We start from the raw sequence: 27,406 nt of genomic DNA, 5'->3' as shown, positions 1-27,406 counted from the left end.
ATGTTGAATATAGTTCCCTGTGCTATACAGTAGATCCTTGTTGTTTGTTTTATATATAGTAGTTTGTATCTGCTAATCCCAAACTTCTAATTTATCCCTCCCTCTTACATTCCCCTTTGGTAACCATAAGTTTGTTTTCCATGTCTGTCTCTTTCCGTTTTGTAAATAAGTTCATTTGTATCATTTTTTTAAGATTCCACATAGAAGTGATATCATATGACATTTGTCTGACTTACTTCACTTAGTATGATCATCTCTAGGTCCATCCATGTTGCTGCAAATGGCATTATTTCATTCTTTTTTGTGGCTGAGTAATATTCCATTGTATATAGGTACCACATCTTCTTTATCCATTCATCTGTCAATAGACATTGAGGTTGCTTCCATGTCTTGGCTATTATAAATGGTGCCGCTATGAACCTTGGGATATGTGGATAATACATATTTTTTTGACTGAGTTTTCTTAACAGCGTGGTTGTGTTGGGATCTAACATAGCTGAAGAATAAAGCTCTAGTGGGTTTATTATAGAAAACAGGAGGCTAAACAAGACAACTTTTTAAGAAGCTTTTTATGTTAGGAAGCATGAGCAGAATTCTTGCAATAAATACTGGCTCTGTATTTGTCATTATGCAGGAAATTAGGTCTACCAAATGCATATGCCTCTTTGGTACGCTAATCAATGATATAACCGGGAGACTAACTTCTGTTTGACTCCCAAACTCCAAAACCAGTGTTAGTTTTATAGTGTTGTATTATGGAAAGAACATTGGGCTGGGAGTCTGAAGCCCGGGTTGCCTTTCTCTAGTTGTGGGCCTTGGCTACATCTCATAAAAAACAGTTGCAACCCCAAAGACATCTAACACTTAGCGGGTGCTTGCCCTGTGCCAGGCACCATTCTAAGGGCTGAGTCTGTATCAACTAATTTAACTTCACAATGACCCTGGAAAATAACTTCTTCTTATTTCACAGCTGAGGAAATTAAAAAAAAAAAGAAAAGAAATTTAACGCATCCCATGTGATACAGTTAGTAAGAGGTGGGGCTTTAACCTTAGTTCCATTTTTGTAGAAGTGATCCAGGTCATTCACAAGGTGCCATCTAGCTCTGAAATTTTATGTCATAAAACAAAGTCAAAACAAAATAAAGATGGAGGATACCAGGTAAAATGGGATCTACTTCTTTAGAAGTTTGTTTTCCAAAACTTGTCTTATGATTCATTATTTCTCATGTCCATGCCCTTATGAATAAGAATGGAAACCAGAGCTCTCAGCTGGCTTTGCATCAATTCGAGTAGGACAGAAAGGGAAAAGCAGAAGAGATTAAACCATGGGTAGCAGGCTTTGACTACCTCCTTTAAAGGTGGTATCTCATATCTATTTGCACTTACACTTAAATCAGAATACAAACTTTCTAAATGTCTTACATCCCAGGAGTATTCTCATTGACTCCTGAGACTGGTGAAGAAATAACATCATCAAATGATTCACCTTTACCAAGAATTAGTAGCAGCTTGAGATGGATCACTTGATTTGTGAGTCTTAGAAGTCCAGCTATATTTGATCTCATAATTACATGCTTGTGACTCTCTCATTCCAGGAAAACAGATCACGTAAAATTCAGGGTAAGGAGGTTGGAGCCGGGCTGCACTTTAATAGTATTGTTGATATCCAGGTGACACCCATTGGCAGGTTTGGGTCATGTCTCTGGTTCAGTTCATTAAGAACAATAGAGAATAGAAGATTCTTAGCTCCTCAAAGTGGAAGCAAAACTCAACAATATAACACAACTACTGTAAAGGCATTTTTCCTTTGAGAAGTAGGATATCTTGTGCTGCTTTATTGCTGAAGTTTGCACTTTTATTATTTCTCTGCATTTCCTGATGTTGAATAATCCATGATCAATTGGGGTTTAGTAATATTAAGCTTTGGACAGCAATTTTGCATGAGATCTAAGGTCACATTTGAAAGGTATACATGCTGTGATTAATACCACTCTCCATTTATCCAAAGGAGACCAAATGAATGTTTTGCTATTTTAAAAAATCTTTATTAAAATGTTGCTTTGAAAGATAGGTTTTAGAAAGCACATGCAGTTTAATGACATGTAAAGCCAAACACAAGTCAACAACTTGACTAAAATCACCAACTTTGTTTTACTGTGATTATAGAGACAAATCAAGAAGGATGTCCAACTTATTTAAAAGAATTTTCTACAACTAAAAGCACATTATATTACTTGTATACTTATGTACTTGTTTTTTTACTTTTATAGTTTTTTTTAAATTGAAATATATTTGATTTACAGTATTGTGTTAGCTTTAGGTATATAGCATAGTGATTCAGTATTCTTGTAGATTATATTTCATTATAGGTTATTATAAGATAATAGGTATAATTCCCCATGCTACACAGTATATCCTTGTTGCTTATCTATTTTACATATAATAGTTTGCATCTGTTAATTCCATACTCCTAATCTAGTCGTCTGTTGATGGGCACTTGGGTCGCTTCTGTGTCTTGGCAGTCGTAAATAATGCTGCTGTGACTATTGGCGTGCATGTATGTTTTCAAATTAGTGTTTTCATCTTTTCTGGATATATACCCAGGAGTTGGATTGAGGGATCATATGGTAGCTCTATTTTTAGTTTTTTTGAGGAACCTCCATACTGTTTTCCATAGTGGCTGCACCAGTTTACATTCCTGCCAACGGTGTAGTGTAGGAGGGTTCCCTTTTCTCCACATCTTCTCCAATATTTGTGATTTGTGAACTTTTTGATGATAGCCATTCTCACAGGTGTGAAGTGATACCTCATTGTAGTTTTGATTTGCATTTCTCTAATAATTAACGGTATTGAGCATCTTTTCATGTGCCTATTGGCAATCTGTATGTCTTCTTTGGAGAAATGTCTGTTTAGGTCTTTCCATTTTTTGATTGGGTCGTTAGGGTTTTTTGATATTGAGTTGTATGAACTACTTGTATATTTTATTAACCCCTTGTCAGTCTCATCATTTGTGAATATTTTCTCCCATTCTGTATGTTGTCTTTTCTTTTCATTGATGGTTTCTTTTGCTGTGTAAAAGCTTTTAAGTTTAATTAGGTCTCATTTGTTTTTATTTCTTTTGCCTTAGGAGACTGATCCAAGAAAATACTGCTACGATTTATGTCAAAGAGCGTTCTGCCTCTGTTCTCTTCTAGGAGTTTTATGGTTTCAGTTCTTTCATTTAGGTCTTTAAATTATTTTGAGTTTATCTTTGTAAATGATGTAAGAGAATGTTCTAATTTCATTCTTTTACATTTGGCTGTTCAGTTTTCCCAGCACCACTCATTGAATAGACTGTCTTTTCTCCATTGTATGTTCTTGCCTCCTTGTAGATTGACTGTAGGTGCGTGGGTTTATTTCTGGGTGCTCCATTCTGTTCCATTAATATATGTGTCTGTTTTTGTGCCAATACCATGCTCTTTTGATTACTGTAGCTTTATAGTATTTTCTGAAGTCTGGGAGGGTTATACCTTCAGCATTCTTCTTTTTTCTCAAGATTGCTTTGGCAATTCAGGAGTCTTTTGTGATTCCATGTAAATTTTAGGATTATTTGTTCTAGTTCTGTGAAAAATGTCATGGGTATTTTGATAGGGATTGCATTAAATCTATAGATTGCTTTGGGTGGTATGACCATTTTAATAATGTTAATTCTTCCATTCTAAGAGCATGGGATATCCTTCCATTTCTTGGAATCATCTTGAGTTTTCTTCATCAATTTTTTTTTCTTCAGATCTTTATTGGAATATAATTGATTTATAATGTGCCAGTTTCTACTGTATACCAAAGTGAATCAGCTGTATTTATACATATATCCTCATATCCTCTCCCTCTTGAGCCTCCCTCCCATCCTCCCTATCCCACCCCTCTAGGTTATCACCAAGCATCGAGTTGATCTCCCTGTGCTCTGCAGCAGCTTCTCACTAGCCTTCTGTTTTACATTTGGTAGTGTATATATGTCAGTGCTGCTCTCTAACTTTGTCCCAGCTTCCCCTTACCCCCTCTGTGTTCCCAAGTCTATTCTCTGCATCTGCATCTTTATTCTTGCCCTGCCACTAGGTTCATCAGTACTGTTTTTTTAGATTTCTTATATATGCATTAGCATACGGTATTTGTTTTTCTCTTTCTGACTTACTTCACTCTGTATGACAGACTCTAGGTCTATCCACCTCACCACAAATAACTCAATTTCATTCCTTTTTGTGGCTGAGTAATATTCCATTGTATATATGTGCCACATCTTCTTTATCCATTCATCTGCTGATTTCATCAATGTTTTAAAGTCTTAAGAGTATATGTCTTGCACCTCCTTGGTTATGTTTATTCCTATAATATTTTATTATTTTATACGATTTTAAACAGGATTGCTTTTTTACTTTCTGATATTTCATTAGTGTATAGAAACACAACGGATTTCTGTATATTAATTTCACATCCTCCTCCCTTGCTGAATTCATTTATTAGTTTTAATAGTTTTGAGGTGCAGACTTTAGGGTTCTCTATATAAAGTATCATGTTGTCTGTAAAAAGTGACAGTTTTACCTCTTCCCTTCTAATTTGGATAACTTTTATTTCTTTTTCTTGTCTGACTGCTCTGGCCAGGACTTCCAATACTATGTTAAATAGAAGTGGTTAGAGTGGGCATCCTTGTCTTATTCCTGAATTTAGTGGGAAGGCTTTCAGCTTTTTACCGTTGATATTATGTGGGCTGTGGGTTTGTTGTAAATGGCCTTTATTATGTTAAAATATGTTCCCTCTATACCCACTTTGAGAGTTTTTATCGTAAATGGATACTGAATTATGTCAAATGCTTTTTCTGCATCTATTGAGATGATCATGTGATTTTTGTCTTTCCTTTTTTTAATGTGGTGTATCACATTGATTGATTTGCATATCCATCCTTGTGACCCTAGAATAAATCCAACTTTATCATGGTATATGATCTTTTTTATGTATTGTTGGATTTCAGTTTGCTTTTATCTAATTGTTAATTGCGTTTTCCCTTTTTATAGAAGCTCTCAGAGCAGGAATTTTCTCTCATTCCCTGCTCTGTCCTATGGATCTGTGCCGTGTAAATCTTTACTGAATGAAAGAGCAAACAAAATCAACTTTTTAACAGTAAACTTTGAGCACAAATATTTCCATCAGATTTATGTTGTATTGTTAATTGCTGAAAATATGCAGTCATCTCAAATGTTTTGTCTTAATGGAGCCCAGTAGCAAACCTGGAGTAACTTATTTTCATAATCTGAAGAGTATTTAACATCAACCAAAAAATTACATATGCTTTTTCTGTTTATCAAGGAAATGTATAATAGTTGTCATATTGTGTTTACACCATATGCTTCTCGTTACATAAAGTCTTGTCCCTGGCATCCAAGCAGTATCATGAGTTTGAGAAAAGAAGGAAATACTAGAATTTACATTTATCATAAATCTGTCATTTAGGGAATTTATAGTGTACTTTGATGCACTGAAAAAAAAATTTAAAAGACGTGTTTTCTTTTGAAGAATTTCATACCATACAGAAAACACCACATCCTTACAAGTTCACTAAATGAAAGGTGTGGGGTCAAGCAGTGAGTTTAGGATTAGACTCATGGATTTTATCCCCTTGGTCATGGTCAGACTAGTATAAACGCATGTGTCATACCAAAATGACCACTTCTCCATCTAAAGAAGAGTGAAGTACCACAGTCTTCTCAAATTGGCCTTGGGGAACCTCAGAACTCACACATAAAATAGAATTTATGTTAAATGGAGTTAAAAGGGGATTCTCTTTCCAAGTCTGCCGTAAGATGTAATTCAAAGTTTGAATGGAAGTTGTTTCTACCAGAATATATAGGTGTCTTGTTTGGGGTTTCCCTAGAGGCAAGGAGGTGAATGCCAGCAGGTTATTTGGAAGATGATTCCTGGAAATACTGGCAAAGGAATGGGAAAGTGAGAGAAGAGAAGGAAGCCAAGAAAGTAAGTTATCAAGCCTGTTTCCACTCTGTCCAGGTGGACCTCATTCCCACGGGGGATCCCTGGGAGGCCATGTGGAATATGCCTCAGAGTTCTCCCAACCAGGGGGTGAGGTGGCTGGGGTATTGAATCACCAAGTCCGTATCCATCATTGGTTGCAGGTTGCCATCAGTGACTAAGAAACCCTCAAAGAGTTGCAGGTGTTCCCAGCAAGCAGCCTTTGGCAGTTAGTGAATTCAGAAGTCTCGGTGCTCTTGAGCACACGTATGATCACATATCATGTTACTCCCTGTTGAAAGTCCCTCAGTGGCTCCCAGGGCCCATAGGATGAGGTTGAAACCCTTTGGCCAGGCTCATGAAACTTCCCATATGCTAGGCCATTGGTCCTCAATAGGACAGTACCACCTTCCTGAGGGTGTTTTGGAAGTGCACGGTGGGTTTTTAGGTAGGCATGATGATTGGAGGCACTAATGTTAGTTCACAGTAGACATCCTGAACTTTATATCACCAACCCCAGGCATTGTGCCTGGCACCAAGTGGGTGCTCAGTCAATTAACGTATATGTATAAAAGGTCTCACAGAGTGTGGCATAAACTCCAGAAGCAAAGCAGGATGAATCTTAACCACAGTGGAAGAAAAAAATTCATTCACTCATCAGATCAAGATTCCTTTGATGAAATTAACCGAACTTTGCCATTTCAAATATGGTCTTTGGGGACACAGATGATTTTTTTCCACCCTCCTGACAAAGAAAATGTTTGAATCATGCATCTCTAGAGAAAGACACTTAGGGATCCAGAATCCTTTGTAAGCACAATATAGATGTAAAAAGTGAGACCCAAGGAGGCAACCTGTCTTGCCAAGTTGGTAGAACTGGAAACTCAATCCTCTAATCTCCTGTCCAGAGCTCTTTTTACCAAATACTGCCTGACTCAAGAATAGCAGAACTCCTGTGAGTTGGGACAGTGTGGTTTGGGGCAAGTTATTTGAGCAAATACAACTTTCAAGATTTTCTATTTTCTAGAAATCTTGGCATCTAAAAATCATTTTATAAAGTGATTCATAAAGGCAGGGGATCAAAAAGAGACAAACATTTAACATGTATAGAACACAAAGAATTTATCTTCTCCCTTTCTTATTTCCATAGCATCCTGAAGTACTTCTTTAAGGCTTTGGGCCATTAATTCTAACAATATATTTACATTTCTGTCACCTAGGGCAAGGGATTATGTCTTTATATCTCAACCAACCAGTGTCCAGCACATGATTGACAAGGAGACATTAAATGTTTGTTAAAGGAATGATTAAGTCTGTAAACCATATGTGAGAACTTCTCAAAAATAGGGAGACAGATATGATGAAAAAAATTTTTTTTTGTCTTAGCAAATTTTGCTATTTTCATTTTTTTTTTAAAAGATCACAAATATAGTTTTAATTTATAGTCCACAGAACGTTTCTATACCAGACTTTCCCAATCAAGTTGGAGTGACTTTGAGTAAAAGTCTTTACTTTTAAGGCCTCTAACTAAACTGAGTTTCCTGGCTTTAGTGCTCACAAATCATTCTATAGGGTTTATGTAGGAAAAAGTAAATAGACAAGCCATAGGTGTATGCCAAGTTATTATTACATTCAATTGTGAATAGGAAAGTAGCAAAGGATATTTACACATGGGACAGGAAGGAAGTACACAGGATAGACTCAAGCTGTACCTTCCCCAAATACAGACAAAAAAGCCCCTGATGATTGAGTGCCTTAAGTTGGAAACTTACGAATTTAGTAAAAGTCAAGGGAGCTAACATTCAGACAATGAGATTTTCTTCACAGGCAAGAGGATTTTTCTATATAGTAATGACATTTAAAGGGTCATAGACTCACTTAAAAGTCTGAAGAAAGTCCTGTTGCTCCTCACTGGAACATACTTCCCTCCCCTACACATAAAATATTATTCACTGTTCCCAGTGGTGAACTGACCACCTGCTCCCCACCCCCCACCCCACCACTTCACGCCGTGAAGAATGAAATCTGGTGGCAAAATTAATCTCCAGTGAGATCTGACTTCAAAATCCATGTTCTTTCCATTACGTTGATAGGTGACCTCAGACAAGATATTTATCTGCTCTTAACCTCCCAGTGCTCATCTGTAAAATGGTGTGGTAATACCTACTTTATATAGGCGGTGTTAAGAGTAAACAGTTACCCTCTCTAAAATGTATTGCATGTACTAATCACTCCACAAATATCAATTTCTCTTCCTCAAATATCAAATAGGGAGTTGGCCAAATTTGAGGGGAAAATGGATCAAGGTGTCATTTTTTTTCTCTTTTAATCTTTCCTTTTTTTTCTGCTTCTGAAGAAGTGATAATCATATTGTTAAAGACCAGATGTTCTAAGAACCACATGTTGGCTGTCCAGTCCCTGTCACCAGGGAGAAAAAGAAACCAAAGACTGTCTGGTGTACACATTTCCACCAAGCTGTCCCCACTGCCTAGCACAGGGCCTGGCATTTTGTAGGTTCCAGGTAAATGTTGGAGCAAGGAAAGAGGGTAGGAATGGAAAGGGAAGGATGGGGGGTTGAGGTGGGAGGGAGAAAAGGAAGGAAGACTGTTAGTGTTTGGGATTTGTTTCTACTGTAAAGTTTCAAGAACGGTCGTTAACAGGCACGGAATGAAGGAAAGCAGTGTGTATCTCAAGACACATTCCTGGGACTTCCGTGGTGGTCCAGTGGTTAAGACTCTGCACTTCTACTGCAGGGGACATGGGTTCAATCCCTGGTTGGGGAACTAAGATCCCGCATGCCACACAGCACAGCCAGAAAAGAAAAAGAAAAAAAGACGCACACTCCCATGTAGAATTTAGCAGCGTCTGCTTTGAGTCTTACACTTTTTCACTGCCTCCTTCATGGAACAAGAAGACATGGAAAGAAACAAGACTAGGAAAAGACATCCATTTCTAGAACGTGTTGCTGGGCTACAGTTAATGGAGAAGGTGAAGAAGACATGCCATTTTCTTCTTCAGTAGGAATGGTAATGGAGAAAACGTCATGAAGTTTGAGGGGGAGGACCATGTGATGGAAACCCAGGGACGTGAACTCATCCTATGTATGGCCTCAGGCGAGGCGCTTCACGCACTGAATTTTTTCATCTATAAGATGTCAGAGTTCTTCCAGATCAAGGGATCTCAATCTTGGTTTTCCATTAGAACCACCCAAGGAGTTTCTAATTGTCCCCATGCCCAAGCCATAGTCCATACAGTAGAATCACCGTAGGTGGGACCCAGGCCTCAGTAGTTTCAAAGCTTCCCAGATGATCCCAGTGTGCAGCTGAACTTGAGAACTACTGGGCCAGGTGGGCTCTAGACCCTCACTACCCTAACTGGTTCTCAACAAACTGCATGGGCATCACTTGGGTTCTTTTTTTTTTTTTTTTTTTTTAATTTATTTATTTATTTTATTGGCTTTGTTGGGTCTCCTTTTACTGTGCGCGGGCTTTCTTTTAGTTGCGGCGTGCGGGGGCTTACTCTTTGCTGTGGTGCACAGGCTCCTCATTGCCGTGGCTTCTCTTGTTGCAGAGCATGGGCTCTAGGTGTGTGGGCTCCAGTAGTTGCAGCATATGGGCTCAGTAGTTGTGGCTCACGGGCTCTAAAGTGCAGGCTCAATAGTTGTGGTGCACGGGCTTAGTTGCTCCTCAGCATGTGGGATCTTCCTGGAGCAGGAATCGAACCCATGTCCCCTGCATTGGCAGGCGGATTCTTAACCACTGCGCCACCTAGGAAGCCCACTTGGGTTCTTTTTTGTAAACAAGACTCAGGCCTCATTCCAGAGCCACACAAACAGAACCTGCATTTTAACAAGACGCCCAGGTAATTTGTATTGACATTAAAGTTTGAAAACTCTGGCCTACACACCCTTCCACCCTGCCCTTTCATCCAGCAGTGCTTTGCTTCTGGTGCTGATATTTCAATATAACTTCTGGATCTCAGCACCAGGCACATCATAAGTGTTGAAAGTTTTATATGTGTGTTATGTGTATGTACTCAGCACAGAAATACCCCATCACACTTGTTCCATGCAGGAGGCTAAGTGGAAATAGATTGGAAAACAAAAAGTATTCCTATAAAAGGGACAGATGATTTTACGAGATTCTGATCAAAGATTGTTTTGCCTTTGTAGAATGGAGTAGGGCCGTCTAAAGAGCAGTTCTCTTCAGCCACGCCAGTGTAGTTATTAAAAACACCTGCCTCTACATGGCAATTTGTATCCAACATGTTCTCACCTGGCAACACATCATTTCCAGGTTCTTTCTCTGTTCTTCATGCTTCCTGTTGGTGCCCTTCTCGATAGTTCTCCCCAGGAAATAATAGGTGCGTTGGCTGAGGAGCATTTGACTTCCTCTGGAAGTTTCCCGTTTTTCATGTTCATTGCCTCCTTTAATTAAACAAAAGAGAAGTCAGCTCTGAAGAAACAAAGCCGAAACAGCATCAAAATGCTGAAACTAAAGGTAGAAAGTGACAGGTAAACGTTATGCAAGATGTTATCCTGACCCTTTATGAGTCAAGGCTAAGCAGGTGGGATGGCCCCCGTGTTTGAGGCTAGTCATGTCTTAGTAGGACTTTTTTGAATAATGGTGTATTTGGAGGAGGGAGTGATTTGGATCTGAATGTTTAGGGAGCAGTGGCATGGGTAAAAACATAACTCTCAGTTCAATTCAATTTCTAGACTTTAGGTAACAGCCTAAATGTGGTGCCCTGTCCATATCTCCCAGTTTTAGCATTTCAGTACCATTTCAGCAGTTGGCATCTACAGGGCTAAGGGCTTTCTTTGGCTCTCAGCCCCCACTCTGCCCTCAGCTCAGCAAGCAGAAGTCCTAGGATCAGTACCCCTGTAGAAGCCTTCAGGTGATGACTGAATGCAGATGGTATCTAAATACCCCAGCTCCCTCGCCTATTGGGCGAGATCATGCGGAGATGCACGATCTAGGCTGGCTCTGGGCAATGCCCGGCAGCCTGACACTCCAGTTGCCACAATGATAACTTGATACACACCTGCTACTGTTTTCCTTCCCTTCCTGATTCATTCCCTCACTCCCCTACCAGTGTTCTGTGAGCCTCCAGAGCAAACTACTTCCGCTTGAATCCTTACCTTAGGTTCTGCTTGTGGGAAAACCCACACTAAGAGAAATTTACTCTTGCATTTGCTTTAAGATATTTGTAGGTATGCAGTTCATACCTTTATCATCTTTCCTTTCTATTTTAATATTTTCAGTTGATAAAACTGGTTATGATATGCAGAATTCAAAGGGTTTTGGTAACAGCCTTCAAGAGATCATCTTATTACCTTATTCATGAGACTCATTTGACATCTGAACTCACCAAGAAGTAAGAAGATGAGGAAAAAAAAAAAAGGGATCAATATAACAGTGGCACAGCCCAGGGGGAGATGAGCCCTGGTTTCCAGTCCCGGTTCTATACTTGTTAGCTGTGTGAACTTGGGCAAGTCACTTAACCTCTCTGTGTCTCAGATGACACTTCAAACGTGGGGGAATGAATCATCCCTACCTATATAGTTGTGGGTGTTCAGTAAGATGTGTGTAAAGTGTTTAAGACAATGACTGTCACTATTAGCTATGAATAGTTCAATGCTTAACTGGATACTAACCAAGGATACTGAATCCATCAGGATGTCTTCATCCATAAAACAGAAGATCCAGTGTACTGATAGCATGGCTTACACCAATAAGGACATCTATGGTCTGCAGCAAGAATCTGCCCCATCCCCACTTCTCACATTTCACTGGCTAGAATTAAGGCATATGCCCATTATATAACCATGAATCAAGCTTATGATCAAGACAAATCTCTTCTTTATGGTCTTCATTTTATTTCTAATAACAGGTCACAGGTTTATCAGACAGTTATTGCTGTGTAGCAGATTATCACAATAAGTCTCAGTAGCTTGGCTGGCACTGCTGACCTTGGTTGAGTTGTTCACGTGTCTCCGGGCTGGCTGATATACACTAAATTTGCTGTGGGTCTGCAGTTGACCAGGTAGCTCTGTTTCACCTGATCCTCATTCTCCTTGGGCCAAGAGGCTGGCTGGGGCATGGTCTTCTCACGGCCATAATAGAGGCCCAGATGTCTTACCACCTAGGCTTGGAACTGGTTCTTATGCCATTAGTCAAAGCAGGTCACACAGCCACGTCCAAAGCCAAAGTGGGGGGCCATAGGCTTTGCCCACCATGAAGCGACAGGGTGTGGGTGCAGGAGACACCAGTCATTCATTCTGTTATAACGTTGTCAAAACAAAGAACATCTAAATACCCACATGAATTCTCTGAACTGATATAGCGCTGTGTTTCTGCCATTCATTTCTGCACTGGTTACTATATTACAATATCATCTGGTGGTCCCATGTAAGGAAGCTGTTGCAAATAAGTAGGAGAGATCACTGCTCAGGTGTGAGGGTTGCACAGGACTTGGTGACCGTCCAGCTCCAGCTGCCCATGATTTGCAGTCTGGGAAGAAAACCCCGCAGAGTTTGAAAACCTAGAAGTAAGATAGAAGTATCTTTCTGAACCATCATCCTTGGTTCCTGCTTTGACTTCTCAACTAAATTGTGAACTCCTGGAGCGCGGGTATCACGGAAACCTGTCCCATGTCTGAAACAGATGGTGAAACGTGGTGACTCTGGCAAGAGGGAAGGGACCTGAGTCTGGGGGAAGTTTCTCGGCGGCAAACAGCGAGCGCGGAGGATGCGCGAGTGGTGCTGGGGGCGGGTCCCAGCCAGATGTGCACGGCCCGCCCCGCCCTCCCTCGCGCACCCGGCCCCGTTTCACCCGTAACGGAGCCGCTGTGCGCCTCGTCGGGGCGTCCGCAGCCTCTCCCCGGCCGCGAGCGGCCCCACCGCAGTGCCCGGCGTCCCCTCCCCGCCCGCGACGACCGCATCCGGGAGGAGCCGAGGCCCCGAGAGGCCGAGGACCGCGGAGGCCGCGGCCCCGCAGCGCCCCGGATTCCGCGCCCTCCCGAGGGGGCGCAGGCGGAGTAGCAGGAGGCGGCGGCGGCGGGAGGCCGCGCACGAAGATGCTGCAGCCCTGGGCCCTTGCGCTCCCGCTGCTGCTCCCCTGGGTGGCAGGTGGAGTAGGGAACGCGGCCAGGTGAGTTTCTGGCTGGAGATCGGCCCCAGCCTGAGCTCCCCCGTTTGGTCCCTTTTCTTTGTCGCCCGTACCCCTAGGCACCCGTGGGCATGTGTATCTGTGCGCGCGGAGATGGGATTTAAAGAGGATGCCAGGCCCGGAGCGCTCACAGGCTTCCCCCACCTCCCCGCGCGCCCCTCTGGCGGGGCTTCGCACCGGCTCCTTGGCATCAGCTGCGTCCCACCTGGCTGCGTCTTGCGGCTTAAGAGAAGGGAGGCTCTGCGCGGACTCGCGGGTGCGTTTTGTAGTCTGCAGACATCCACTGTTCGGGCGGGCGTGTGTCTGTATGTGGGTGGGTGACTGGGTTCCGTGCCTGTGCCGTCTTGTGTTTTCCACTGTATCTGAAGGGTGCCAACTGACTGTCAGTGGCTAGTTTTGCTGGAGGAAGGAGGGAAAGAAACTGAGGACGACACAGAGTCAGCGTTTACCGTGCTTGGGCTGCGCCATGAAGGGGGCCCCTCTACTCAATGCCTTTCTAATTAAGGTTGATGAGCCGGAAAGAAACGACGTGATTGTCAGATGAAATCGACTCCTTGTCCTGGCAATTCAGAATCTGAAGCCATTTCTTTATTTCCCATAAACTTTTCTAAGCCCTGAAACTTATTTTACCAGAGATCAGTGGATTTATTTTTCCACTTAATAAATACAGAGTTCTAGTGCATACTGTAGGGCTGGCACAGTCCTAAACACTTGAAGGCTATTAACCCATTTAAAGCCCATAAGTGCTCTGTGTGGAAGGTACTGTTATTATAATCTCCATATTGTAGAAGAGAAAAACAAGGCACAGAGAGGTCGAGTAACTTGCCCCAAGAGGAACAGCCAGTAAGTGAAAACACCGGCATTCAAACCCAGGCCTGGATTCCCTGCTCTTTCCTAGTGTGCTAGGGCAGCCTTTTAGGAATCACTCACTGGAAAAGTTTTCCTGGTTTCCTGGCTGTGATGTTTTGCTTTCTGAGGTGTCCCCTAGAGCAGGGTTTCTCTACTGTGACACTATTGACCTTTTGGGCTGGGCTGGACAATTATTTGTTTGGGGTGGTTGGAGAGCTGTCCTGTGCATTATGGGATTCTTGGCAGCATCTGTAGCCTCTATGTACTAGATGCCAGTAGCGACTTCCCCAAGTTGTGACAATCAAAACCGTGTCCAGACATTGCCTGAGGTATGGGGGTGGGGTAGGGGCTTCACAATTGCCTCCAGCTGAGTGAGACCTCTGTACTATTACAATTTTTTTAGTCTACAGTTCCTGGGGGAGCAGGCTGAGTGCTTTGGTTTAGAACAGGCTTCCTAAAGGTGAGCCTGACTATCTTTGTTTGACTTACAGGAAAAAATCTTTCATCAGCGTCGGTCATAGTATTAAGGGATTTTGAAGTTCAAGCAGAATAAACTTCAAACCAGGTTCTTAAAATGTATGATTGCAAGTTTCAATTTCCTTTTCATGATAAAAATGTAAGAGATGCAATTTGCTCATGATCACATTTCCTTGAACGTTGGAGGTTCTGGTATCGCTAGAAAGCCCATTTAAGAAAGATCAAGTGTTATTTGGAGATGAGATTAATAGTTATTTTAGCAGCGGGCAAACTGACCTCCAGGAGCCTCAGTTTCAAAGGGCCACCAAATTAAATTAAAAGCCGAAAAGCTCCCAAATAAACCCAAGAATATTACAATGGAGAATCTATGCCAGGATTCTGCAATTTCATAGTTTTCAAGATGTGAACCGTGGTTTTTTTACATGGTATCAGGTTCACGAGCTGTTATGTTCATTATGAACACAACATGCTTGGAAATGTCGAATGCTCAGTTTTTCAGGAACTGCCCAGGGACCAGGTTCAATCAACTCTAGCCTCCAAGTTACAGACGGTACATTTACAAGAAAAGGCAAGGTGCTCGTTGCTCAAGAGTGTGTCTACTGGTTATTTTATGACTTTTAGTAAAAACTGACTGCTATGTAGAAAATTATATGCCTCTTAAATGGTGATTAGTGTATAGTAGACAATAGTCATCAAATGAATAAATCCTAGCAGCATGCATTTTTTCTGATCTTAAGCATCAGAATTTGGCTTAAACCCTTTACTCTTTATTTTGTATGCTACTTCACACTAATATTCTAAATATCTTTGACTTACAATATTAGTTTCAGGTGTACAGCATAATGATTCAGTATTTGTATAGCTTATACACCATACAAAGTTGTTACAAAATATTGACTATATTCCCTGTGTGATCCCCATACTTTTTAATGCCATTTGGGCATTGGGACTGTTTAGATGCTCTTGACCTGCTTTGTCCAATACAGTAAATACAGTAGTCACTAGCTCCATGTGGCTGTTGAGTACTTGCAGTGTAGCCGGTGCAAGTTGAGATGTGCTGTAAGTATAAAATACACATTGGATTTTGAAGACTTTGTATGAAAAAAGAACATAAAATACCTCACTAATCATTTTGTATTGAATACATGTTGAAATGATAATGTTGTGGATATACTGCATTAGATAAAATATATTAACTGAAATTAATTCCACCTGTTTCTTTTACATTTTTAAAAATATGGCTACTAGAAGGGTGTCCCTGGTGGGACACTGGTTAAGACTCAGCACTTCCACTGCAGGGGGCCCAGGTTCAATCCCTGGTGGGGGAAGTGAGATCCTGCACGCCACATGGCAAGGCCAGAAAAAAAAATATGGCTACTAGAAAATTTTAAATGCCATATATGGCTGTTATATTTCTATTGGACAGTGTTAATCTAGAACACTTACTGATCTGAACTCCATCTCCAGCGTTCCAGGTCCTGACACTGGCATCTTTCTGCCTTGGGGACATAAGATACATATGTTATTAACTTTGCTATTCTTGAGTTTGAAGTTTGGAACAACTCCCTACTTATATTTATGTTATGCATTTTTTTTCTCTATTGAGTTGAAGTAAAAATAACGTGAGAGATGAAGGAATGACTGGGTTCATGTACTCATGGAGAGACGCCTGCTTTCTGCAAACCACACCCTATGTTGAGAATTGATTCTTCTCAGAGCCCTGCTAAGAAAGTGCCATTGTCACAATTTTCCACAAACTTAATGGCTTGAAGTAACATAGATTTTGAAATTCTCTGGTGGTCCAGTGGTTAGTACTCCGAGTAAAAAACAAACAAACAGACAATATAAATTTATTCTCCTAGAGTTCTGGAGGTTAGAAGTCCAAAATGAGTCTTTATGGAGCTAAAACTAAGCTGTTGACAGGATTTGTTCCATCTGGAGGCTCCATGGGAGAATCCGTTCCTTGTCTCTCTCACTCGTAGAGGCTTCCAACATTGCTTGGCTTGTGGGCACATCACTCCAATCTCTTTTTCCTTTGTCACCTTGCCTTTTCTCTGACTCTTAGTCATCTTCCTCCCTCTAAAAAGAACTCTGTGATTATACTTGGCCCACCCAGAAAATCCAGGGTGACCTCCCTATCTTAAGATCCTTAATTTGAGCACATCTGCAGATTTCCCTTTGTTCCATAAGGTAACATTTATAGGTTCCAGGAATTAGAACATGACCATCTTTGGGGGGGCCATTATTCAGCCTTCCACAAGAAGCCTGAGCTGTGAGTCTGTTGTTCTTGGTTTTAAGGGTTGGATCTTATTTTTAAGTATGATTTTAGTGATTTGTGAGTATTTGGCATATCATTCATTTTTTTTTTTTGTATTCGTGCCACACAGCTTGTGGGATCTTAGTTCCCTGACCAGGGATTGAACCTGGGCCCTCTGCAGTGAAAGCATGGAGTCCTAACCACTGGACAGCCAGGGAATTCCTCATTTCTTTATTCTTAAAACCAGAATTTATGGGAATATACCAAAAACTCAAGAGCTGAGTGTTTCTAGGAAATGGTGACCGTGAAATGCCCAATTATAACACAGAAATCATTTCTAAGCAATCTTATTTCAATAATTAGTTTTACTGGCTTAGAGAGTGTTAAAGTCCTATTTATATGTAATTTATGTACATAATCTAAGATTATCTAAACATTAAAATGAGAGTAAGTATATTATCTAGTCTTCATAAATCAGATTGGCATTCAGCAAATTTTGTTGAGACCCTACTATATGCCAGCAAGTTTTCAGTGTGATTTCAATTATCTCATGAATCCTAAGAAATAGGTATTGTGTCTATTTGACAGACAATGGGATGGAAAAACTTGAAGAAATTAGATGATTCCTCAAGAATGGCATTGGACTTGGTCTTATGCTCTTAAGAGCAGTGACATTCCAATATTTCAAGTTTGTTTCTTAAAAAAATTTGAATACATAAAAGCTGATATTTTTACAAAGTACTTTTTCACACATTATCACCAGTGAGCCTGTTTAGCTTGACTGTTGCCCAGCACGATCAAGAGATATGTGTAGAATAAGTGAGGAATTCCTGATGCTCCATCCTCCCAACTCCTTCCTCTCTAACTTTGTATTCTCTTGGCAGCAGACCCTGAGACCAGAATTCAAGTGTGCATGGTTTATTTGGGAGGTGGTCCCAGAAAGTTCTAGTAGGGAAGCTGGGAAGTAGGACAGAGACAGGAAAGACATGTTATATAAATGTTACCACTGTGATTTAATTCTGCTGGGGAATTCTAGAAGACAGTAGGATACAAGCCTTAGAATTATCCCCCCTGAGGCAAGGGAGCTGGGGTATCTATACTCCCAGCAGTTATTTGTTGAGGAATTCTGAGGAGGCAGATTCTACATGTTCAGCCTACCACACTCACAGACAGAGCTGGCTTCTGCCAACAGAGGAAGTTCTTGGGCATCAGGAAATGAGGCTGACCATTAAGCACAATGTACCACCATTTGTCAGTTACCTGGTGAGACAGGGAGCCATGGTAGCTTTCAAAGATAATTAGATCACTTTCCATCAAATATTTTGTCCAGAGTAGTCAGTAGTACTTCCAGTTTCTTTTGTTAACTTGCTGGGTCCCAGTGTATTAGTTTCAATAACTAACCTATTGTAAATCTGAAGGTCATAAGAAAAAAAAAGCCACCAATATTTTGAAAGTAATTAAAATTCATTCAGTTCAAGTCAACGTTTATTGAACAACTGATGTGTCCATTCTCCTGAATACCAGGGATACAAATCTCTATCTGCTACCCACACTAGACAACTTTGTGGGGCAAGCAAAATACCTGTCTGTCTCTTTTGGTGAGGGGGGTGCAGGGGGAGAGTTATAACTCCAACTCTTTGTCCAGTGCCTAGTACATAGTAGGTGTTGAATAAAAAATTTGGTGCCTAAATGAATGACCAGAGGAAGGCGATGGAGAAGCAAATAGTGTTATTTACATGTAAATAGTATATATATATTTATACATATAGAAACATTCAAAAGAATGAACATGGGTATGTTATATATTTATAAATTATATGTGTTTATATGTAAACATGTATATACACACACATATAAAATATTCCATAGAACACACTTAGAAATTAATCAGCACGATAGAGTCAGGGAAAGTGGAGGACAGGGGATGACACTGAAACTATGCATATAGAATGAATGTGAGCCCACCTGGTATAAAACAGGGGAGAAGACAAGTGTTCCAGTGCTTGATCCATAGCAGGTCTTGCGTAGGAATAAATGAATGGCTGGCTGGACAGATACATACCTGCAAAAGGAATGCAAAAGGAAGGCACTGGCCCAAGGAATGGAGTGGAGTGGTCAGCATCTGGGGTCATGAGCCAAGTGACTGCCAACATCAAAGAAGCCAGACTGGAACCAGGCTGTACGGAGCCCTGCATGTCCAGCTGAGGAGTTTGAACTTTGTTCTGAGAGCAGTAGAGAGCGAAGCAAGGCATCACCGGGTGACTTCTTTAACCCCATCATGACCAGTTCATGCTCAGAATTATCACACAATTACACTAAATTATTTTTAAGGTAATGAGCGATAATTTAGTTTACCTGGCAGCATTTTTTTCCCTAATATACATAGTAATAGTGTGCTTCTAGTCCATGGTATCTCAGATTTGATGAATACAGATGGAAAATTAAAAATCAAAATACCAAAGCAGCAAATACCTTTATAAAGATCATCACCTTGCTCTTTGAGTATTCCCTTTGTTTGATTTCTGGCACCACATGCATTGTGGTTATATCTATTGCTATTCAACAAATTATTGATATGACAAATTGTATTGATACTACAGTACTACAAAGCTTAGTGGTTTAAAACAACGTTTATTATCTCACAGTTTCTGTGAGCCAGGAATTCAGGAACAGTTTAGCTGGATGGGGCTTGGGGTTTTTCACAAGGTTGCAGGCGAGTTGTTAGCTAAGGCTGCAGTCATCCAAAGGCTTGACTCCAGCTGGAGGATCTGTTTTCAGGACAGCATGCTCACATGGCTGTGGGCAGGAGGCCTCAGCTCCTTGCCTTGCGAACCTCTCTATAAGGCCACTTGAGTGTCCTTTTGAGATGTATAGCAAGAAACCCAAAAAGAGAGAACAAAGAGGAAGTTGCAATGCCTTCTATGTCCTAATCTCAGAAGTTTCCCTCAGTCACTTGCACTGTAAGGAAAGTTTGCTTTGTTTCAGAGGCCGGCAACTGGGGGAGAGGGTAGACTCATGTTCAAAGGCTGGCTCTTCACTGATAGTCAGTGGGCAAGAGCTTTTAAAGGGGAGTTTCAGGGGTGTGTAGGCAGAGAGAGGGGGCTACTTGCAGAAACAGCACAGTCAGCTCTGACAGTCATCTTGACATTGATCATGTGGTGGTCTGATCAGTGTCATCTTCTTTTTTTGGATCAGTGTCATCTTGATTGTTTTAAGCACAGTTAATCTTCAGTTCCAGGGCTGGTTTGTTCCCATTTCTTTGAGGCCACTTCTTGGAATTGTGGCAGCTTTGTCATGGCTACAGCCTGGTTAACTTCTGGTTAAATTCTATAGTTAACTTCTTCCACATGGTGGGGGTTTCAGTATCCACAAAACAGCGCAAAGGATATGGCTCAGAATATTATCTCTAGCCATTGAGGAGGAACTAAAGATCCTTGACATTTCTTAATGACTAAACTATTATTATTTTGTCTTGTTTGACTATTTTCCTTTGCTTCTGCTTTTTTCACTTCTCTGATTAAATTTATTCTTTGACTGAAGTTTTTCTACAGACAAAAGGCAGGAGGAGGACATGTCAGGGAAGGACCATAGAGTCCTTATCTGTTTCATAAGGGAAGGGGAATTAGGCTTAACTTTTGAAAGGAGGAATATCAAAGAATGTATGGACATATTTTAAAACCACACCACACATTCTGGTTTTCCTTCTCCCACACCGACTACTCCTCAGCCTCCTTTCCCAGTCTTCATTTCAACAGAGATCAGTCTCTGACCCTATTTTCTTCCTTATCTAAACTCTCTCCAGGTGATCTTGCCAGTCCCAGCTCTTTCAATGCCATCTGTATGTTGATGACTTCAGAATGCGAATCTCATGTCCCAGGCTCTCTCTGCTGCACTTTTTTTTCATTTTTAAAATTTGATTGGTGTATAGTTGATTTACAATGTTGTGTTAGTTTCAGGTGTACAGCAAAGTTAATCAGTTATACATATACATATATCCATTCTTTTTCAGTTTCTTTTTCCCTTATAGGTTATTACAGAATATTGAGTTGAGTTCCCTGTGCTATATAGCAGGTCCTTATTAGTTATCTATTTTATACATAGTAGTGTGTACATGTCAGTCCCAATCTCCCAGCTTATCCCTACCCCCACCTTTATACCCTGGGAACCAGAAGTTTATTTTCTATATCTGTGATTCTATTTCTGTTCTGTAGATAAGTTCATTTATACCCTTTTGTTTTAGATTCCACATATAAGTGATATCATATGATATTTGCCTTTTTCTGTCTGACTTACTTCACTCAGTATGACAATTTCTGCATCCATCCATGTGGCTGGAAGTGGCATTATTTTGTTCTTTTTTATGGCTGAGTAGTATTCCATTGTATATATGTACCACATCTTCTTTATCCATTCATTTGTTGATGGACATTTAGGTTGCTTCCATGACCTGGCTATTGTAAATAGTGCTGCAATGAACATTGGGGTTTATGTATCTTTTTGAATTATGGTTTTCCCCGGATGTATGCCCAGGAGTGGGATTGCTGGATCATATGGTAGCTCTATTTTAGTTTTTTAAGGAACCTCCATGCTGTTCTCCATAGTGGCTGTACCAGTTTACATTCCCACCAACAGTGTAGGAGTGTTCCCTTTTCTCCACACCCTCCCCAGCATTTATTGTTTGTAGATTTTTTGATGATGGCCATTCTGAGAGATGAGAGGTTATACCTCATTGTAGTTTTGATTTGCATTTCTCTAATAATTAGTGACGTTGAGCATCTTTTCATGTGATTTTTAACCATCTGTATGTCTTCTTTGGAGAAATGTCTATTTAGATCTTACACCCATTTTTTGATTTTTTTTTTTTTTATATTGAGCTACATGAGCTGTTTGTGTATTTTGGAGGTTAATCCCTTGTCAGTTCTTGACCTATTCATTGGGATGTCTCACTGAGCTTAGGACATCCAAAACTGAACTCTTGATCAACTCTCCAGAATTCACTTGTCCACATCTCACCCATCCCCACTATTCCAGAACAGTGTCTAAACTGGTTCAAGCCAAAAACCTGGGCATCATTCCTGACAACTCACTGTTCCTCCCCACTTATATGCAATGAGATGCTAAGTCCTACTCTGGACCATGTCTCAAGCCCATCTCCTTCTCCCTCCTGCCTGCCACCACCCAGCCACATCACCATCATCTGTCACCTGAACCCCCACAGTAGCTTCCCTTTGCTTCTTCTTTTGTCCCCTCTAGTCCACGTCTCAAATTTGTCCCTCTTAAGAGTTACATCAGATCATGTCAGCCCTCTCCTTAAAACCTTCCAGTGACTCCCCGTTGGATTAAGAATAACATCCTATTTTAAATGGTGTAAAAGGCCTTGCGTGATCTAGCCTTTGCCTATTTCTCTAACTCCATTTTATATTATTCTCCTTCATGCTCACTATGAATGAATGAATGTGATGGAAAATAAATGTAACTGTCTGGATAACCCTTGCTTTATTGACAACCTTCCCTTCCTCGTCTAACTTCCCCACTCCCACATGGACGTTCTCTTCACCTCATAAATAAACCACTGCACTCAAATCCTTGTCTCATGGCCTGCTTCTGGGGGAGCCCAAACTAAGTCTCTATTCCCAATTTCTACATAACTCCTGAGCTTCAAAGATAAGTGAGAGAAATAGAGGAAGCAGTGGAAAGTTCCACGTTTTGCTTCCTCATAGCATGGGAAATTTGAAGATGCATCAGTACACACTGGTACACACTTGATAGCTTGGGCATTTTTGACTGGGCTCTCAAATGCCTATACATCCAGGAAGGTGAGATGCTTTGGGGCATCCCTGGGCCTGCTAGACTTGGACTCTGTGTCTCAAAGATAGATGGGAACCCAGAATTAATCTGAACTGGTTACTGTGGACTTGCGCTACTGGGAGCTGTGATTGAAAAAAGGAGAAAAGAAAAACAAATCTCTTATGGCTGGACCTTGTTGCCCATATTTAGAAAATTTTTCATTTGTTTGGCAACATTGAAATGTATTTAAACATCAGCAAAAAAGTTTTGACTTGTCAATTTGTCTTGGAGAATATCATCAGGTTTCCTGGAACCTGACCATAAACAAGCATACTAAGAATTCTGGCACAGTAGATTTCTGCAGAGAATAAGGAATCCCATGAAGAAATACTATACTACTTGCACAATCCCTGGAATGTTTTTAAATTAACTTCAGCTGTGGAGACGGCGATTTGTGATTAATTTGATCAATGTAGACAGCAAGCTGTATAATGCATTTAAGGAACTCTGGGCGATTCAGCATTTAGCTCAGACTCTCATGGCTCAGGGCCTCCTCCCCACAGAGACTTGCTCACCTACACTGCCACTTCCCTGCCTCAGGACTGGGTGCCCTGGGCCTTCTAAATGTCAGTGCTGTTTAAGAAGAGAAATCAGAGAGAGAGCGCACCTGTGCGCAAGCGCACCAAGCAGCTATCTAGCCCAACCAGACCTCCCAAAGTGGCAAAGAATGTTGATGGAATTGTTTCAGTGCAAGACCAAGAATTCTCTTTCTAGATTCATAAACTCTTTTTTATTGATTGCCCCAGGTTTATCAGGTTCCATGGAGTTGGGTCAATCCAGCCAAATGCGTATAAGCTCATTTTTATACTCAGATATCTCTTAAATTCAGGTGATTGATACTATGCCTTAACCATGCATCCTTGATCCCAGAATGCACCGCTCCAATTTTGTACATTAGAAAAAAAACGTGCTTCACTAAATATGGAACTAAGCGCAATTCATATTGATAGCTAAGTTTTTTGTTTGAATGGATTCACACAGGGAGAAAAAAATCATGTGTTCTAGACTTCAGGAAAGGAAATGGTCTTGAAATATTACTCTCTTGATTAGTGTGGGCTAACTTAGGCATTAAACCATCTCAAAATCATAGTAGCTGAACACAGTAGGTTTCTTTCTTTGCCTGCCTGCAAGTCCAACGCATGTTTGAGAGACTCTGCTATGTGATTTCACGTGAGACCAGGCCCCGTCCATCTTGAGGCGCCATCTTTTGCCAGGTCCACCAAATCGTCTTTATTCAATGGGCTGATGAAAGAGGAATCAAGGATTTCATGGGAGGCTTTGTGCACAGCCTTGGAGATGGTCTACCTGCATTCTGTTGGCCAAAACCACTCTTGTGGCCCCATCTAACCAACAGGCTGGCTGGGACATATAGTGTAGTTTTGTGCCCAGGAGACACAAATGGATTTAATGAGCAGTTAGCCTTCTCTTCCATGATCAGTAAATTGCAACATATGATATTACAGATATTTGGCCATTTTTAACTTATAAAATGGTAGTTTCATATAGTTTAACCCAATAATTTGTGTCTCTTATTCAGAGTACAGTACTCACAACTAGATACTAAAGTAAAAGAGTAGTTGAATTAGTGATGGGAAAGTTAGTGACTGGTCATGAAATTAGGGCAAAAGGCAGGTAGAAGGAGACGATGCTGGGAAAATAATCTGAATTACTTGCTAACAGTAACTTGCAATGTCATTTGAGAACTATGCAGAAACAAACATTTAAAGCTTTTTAAGCAGTTTTTTTATAAAGATTTTGTAAGATAGTGTGTCCTACTGTTATTGTCAGAATCATTGCTAGCCTGTGCTGGATTCTTTCTTCCCCTCAATATTGTTTCAGCTTAAACAGAAACATTTTTAATAGTTTTCATTTTATCCATAATTTTAAATAGCTGCATATGTGAATTAAAAAGAATACTAGCAAGCGTAGAATGCAGCACTGGATTCTTGGTGTAATAAACCAATTTCCTCTGGCATCTACAAACAAGTAATTATTAGCCATTCTATCTACTAGTGATTTCCCTCTTTTAAACTATTTTCCCATTTTCCTGACCAGATGTAGAATTTGATGATTAAACCAGTAAAATTCCATTTGTAGCTGTCCCTTTGACGCTCTCTCTCAAAACTAGGTGAATACATGGACAGCACACCCATTAGTGAAAAGGCACGTTGCACATTTATGGACTCACATGGTTCTCTGATGGTTTTTCCTCCAGTGCTTGCTCTCGTTTAGGAAATATGCACAGAACAGCTGCATCCACAGAGCAGCTAGAGGCCGAACTGGTGGTTTCTGATTTGTGTAGTTGCCTGCATATCAGAATCCATTTTATAGTTTTCAAACATGAGTTGAATCTTAACTGTTGTTTCCATTTTTTAAACAAATGAGAATAAGGCTAGATTTAATGACAAATTTCTGATATCTTTAACAGAGCTGTAATATTAAAATGCATTTGTGACTGGGGAAAGAATTCCTTCCAGTGGATAAGAAATTTGACTTTATTAACAAGTTTTTGATGGCTCAAGTGTTAGTCATTAACATTTTGGAGAACTTTACAAGTGATACTTTGTACAATGTCAAAAATGATGGCTTGGGAGAAATTAATACACCTCAGATTTCTCAGTTTCATCTTTTCACCTAAAGGCAAGCATATGAAAGCAATAAAATTTGAGAAAGGACTTCTCTGGAGAGTTGTGGTAATGTACAAACAGTATATGAGTTTCACCTTCTGGTAACTTTCTCCTGTTAGTTAACCCCAGGCAGTATTCTCTACAATCAAAAGTAATTGACTTTGACAAATACATATGAAATGGGTTTGGCCACCTGTACAGGGGACCCTGGGCTTTTTCACCAAGGTTTCCAAGTGTGCTTTTGAAAAAAATAATATTTCAACAAATTTCAATTTGATTTTTTGTAACTTCACATCTAAAATTTCAATAATCTTTTTTTGAGGTATAATTGACATAAAACATTATGTTAGTTTCAGATGTACAACACAATTCTATATTTGTATGCATTGCAAAATGATCACTACAATAAGTCTAGTTAACATCTGTCACCATACATAGTTACAGAATTTTTTTCTTGTGATGGGAACTTTTAAAATTTACTATCTTAGCAACTTTCAAATATGCAATATTGGATTATTAACTATAGTCACCATGCTGTTCATTACATACTCAGGACTTATTTATTGTATAACTGGAAGTTTGTACCTTTTGACTCCCTTCACCTGTTTTGTGGCCCCTGCCAGCAGCTACCAATCTCTTCTGTGTATCTTTGAGCTTGGGGGAGGAGGGGGTTTGTTGTTTGTTTTTTAAGATTCCGCATATAAGTGAGATCATACAGTATTTGTCTTTCATGTAGCATAATGCCCTCAAGGTCCATCCATGTTGTTGAAAATGGCAAGATTTCATTCTTTTTTATGGCTGAATAATGTTTCATTGTGTACGCATACCACTTTTTTAATCCGTTGATTCATCGATGAACATGTAGGTTCTTTCTGTATCTTGGCTATTGTAAATAATGCTGCAGTGAACATAGGGGTGCATCTACCTTTTCGAGTCAGTGTTTTCGTTTTCTTTGGATAAATACCCAGAAGTGGAACTGCTAGATTGTATGGTAGTTTTTTTTTGTTTGTTTTGTTTTTCAGGACCCTCCATACTGTTTTCCATAGTGGTTGTACCAGTTTACATTCCCACCAACAGTGTAGGAGGGAATGTTGGCCACATCCTTGCCAACAATTGTTATTTGTTGTCTTTTGAATGATAGGCCTTTTGGCAGGTGTAACGTGATATCTCATTGTGGTTTTGGTTTGCATTTCCCTGATGATTAGTTGAGGTTGGGCATCTTTTCATGTGCATGTTGGCCATCTGTATGTCTTCCTTCGAAAAAATGTCTGTTCAGATTTTCTACCCATTTTAAAATCAGATTGTTTGGTTTTTTTGGCTAATGAGTTGTTTGAGTTTCTTTTATATTTTAGATATTTGCCCCTTATCAGATACATGATTTGCAGATATTTTCTTCCATTCAGTAGGTTGCCTTTTCATTCTGTTGATGGTTTCCTTTGCTGTGCAGAGCTTTTTAGTTTGTTGTAGTTCCACTTGTTTACTTTTGCTTTTGTTGCCTTTGTTTTTGGTGTAATGTTTCAATAATCTTTTTGGTGCTTATTGAGTTCACCCCACTTCAGTGGAGGCTGCTTTGTGTTTTGCAGAGTCCTTGATATTTCCAACTGCTTGAAATCTTTGTATAACTCTCTGGAACCTTCAGGAGGGACAAAATGTTTCACATGGACACAGGCTTTTCCTTTTTGGCCCTTGTTTATCTCCTGCTCCTTCTCCCTCCCACTGTTTCCCACTCCCCTGCTCCAGACACACACCACTGTTCTATGCCCCAGCTTATAGGCCACAGACTCCTCATGCTCTTAGTGGCTCCTATTGAGGATGGTGCTGCGTTTTTTGGCATCAGGAAATATGTAAGGCCCTTCCTATTGGAGTTGGGGAGTTTATTGGTTGCAAACCTGCAGTCAAAAAGGGGAAAAGTGGGAAAAGGGGAAAGGTAGGGAGAGAGGGATAAATTAGGAGTTTGGGATTAACATATATACACAATTATATTTAAAGTAGATAATCAACAAGGACCTACTGTATAGCACAGGGAACCCTATTCAATGTTCTGTAATAACCTAAATGGGAAAAGAATTTGAAAAAGAATAGGTGTATGTAAAGCTGAATCACTTTGCTGTATACCTGAAACTAAAACAACACTGTAAATCAGCTATACTCCAATATAAAATAAAAATTAAAAAAAAAAAGTT

General features: G+C 40.3%; 1 protein-coding gene across 1 annotated transcript in view; it reads left to right on the top strand.

The window, feature by feature from the left end:
• The first annotated feature begins 13,022 nt into the window (after nucleotides 1-13,022).
• Nucleotides 13,023-27,406, top strand: part of EGFL6 (EGF like domain multiple 6) — a 60,317-nt gene continuing 45,933 nt past the window's right edge. Inside the window, exon 1 of the mRNA XM_057718886.1 lies at nucleotides 13,023-13,148. Within this exon, the coding sequence (XP_057574869.1) occupies nucleotides 13,075-13,148 (74 nt within the window). The 5' untranslated portion in view covers nucleotides 13,023-13,074. The remainder of the gene's footprint in view (nucleotides 13,149-27,406) is intronic.

The sequence above is a fragment of the Hippopotamus amphibius genome, chromosome X (assembly GCF_030028045.1).
Source record: "Hippopotamus amphibius kiboko isolate mHipAmp2 chromosome X, mHipAmp2.hap2, whole genome shotgun sequence".
NCBI lineage: Eukaryota > Metazoa > Chordata > Mammalia > Artiodactyla > Hippopotamidae > Hippopotamus > Hippopotamus amphibius.
This window is presented reverse-complemented; position numbering and strand designations above follow the sequence as displayed.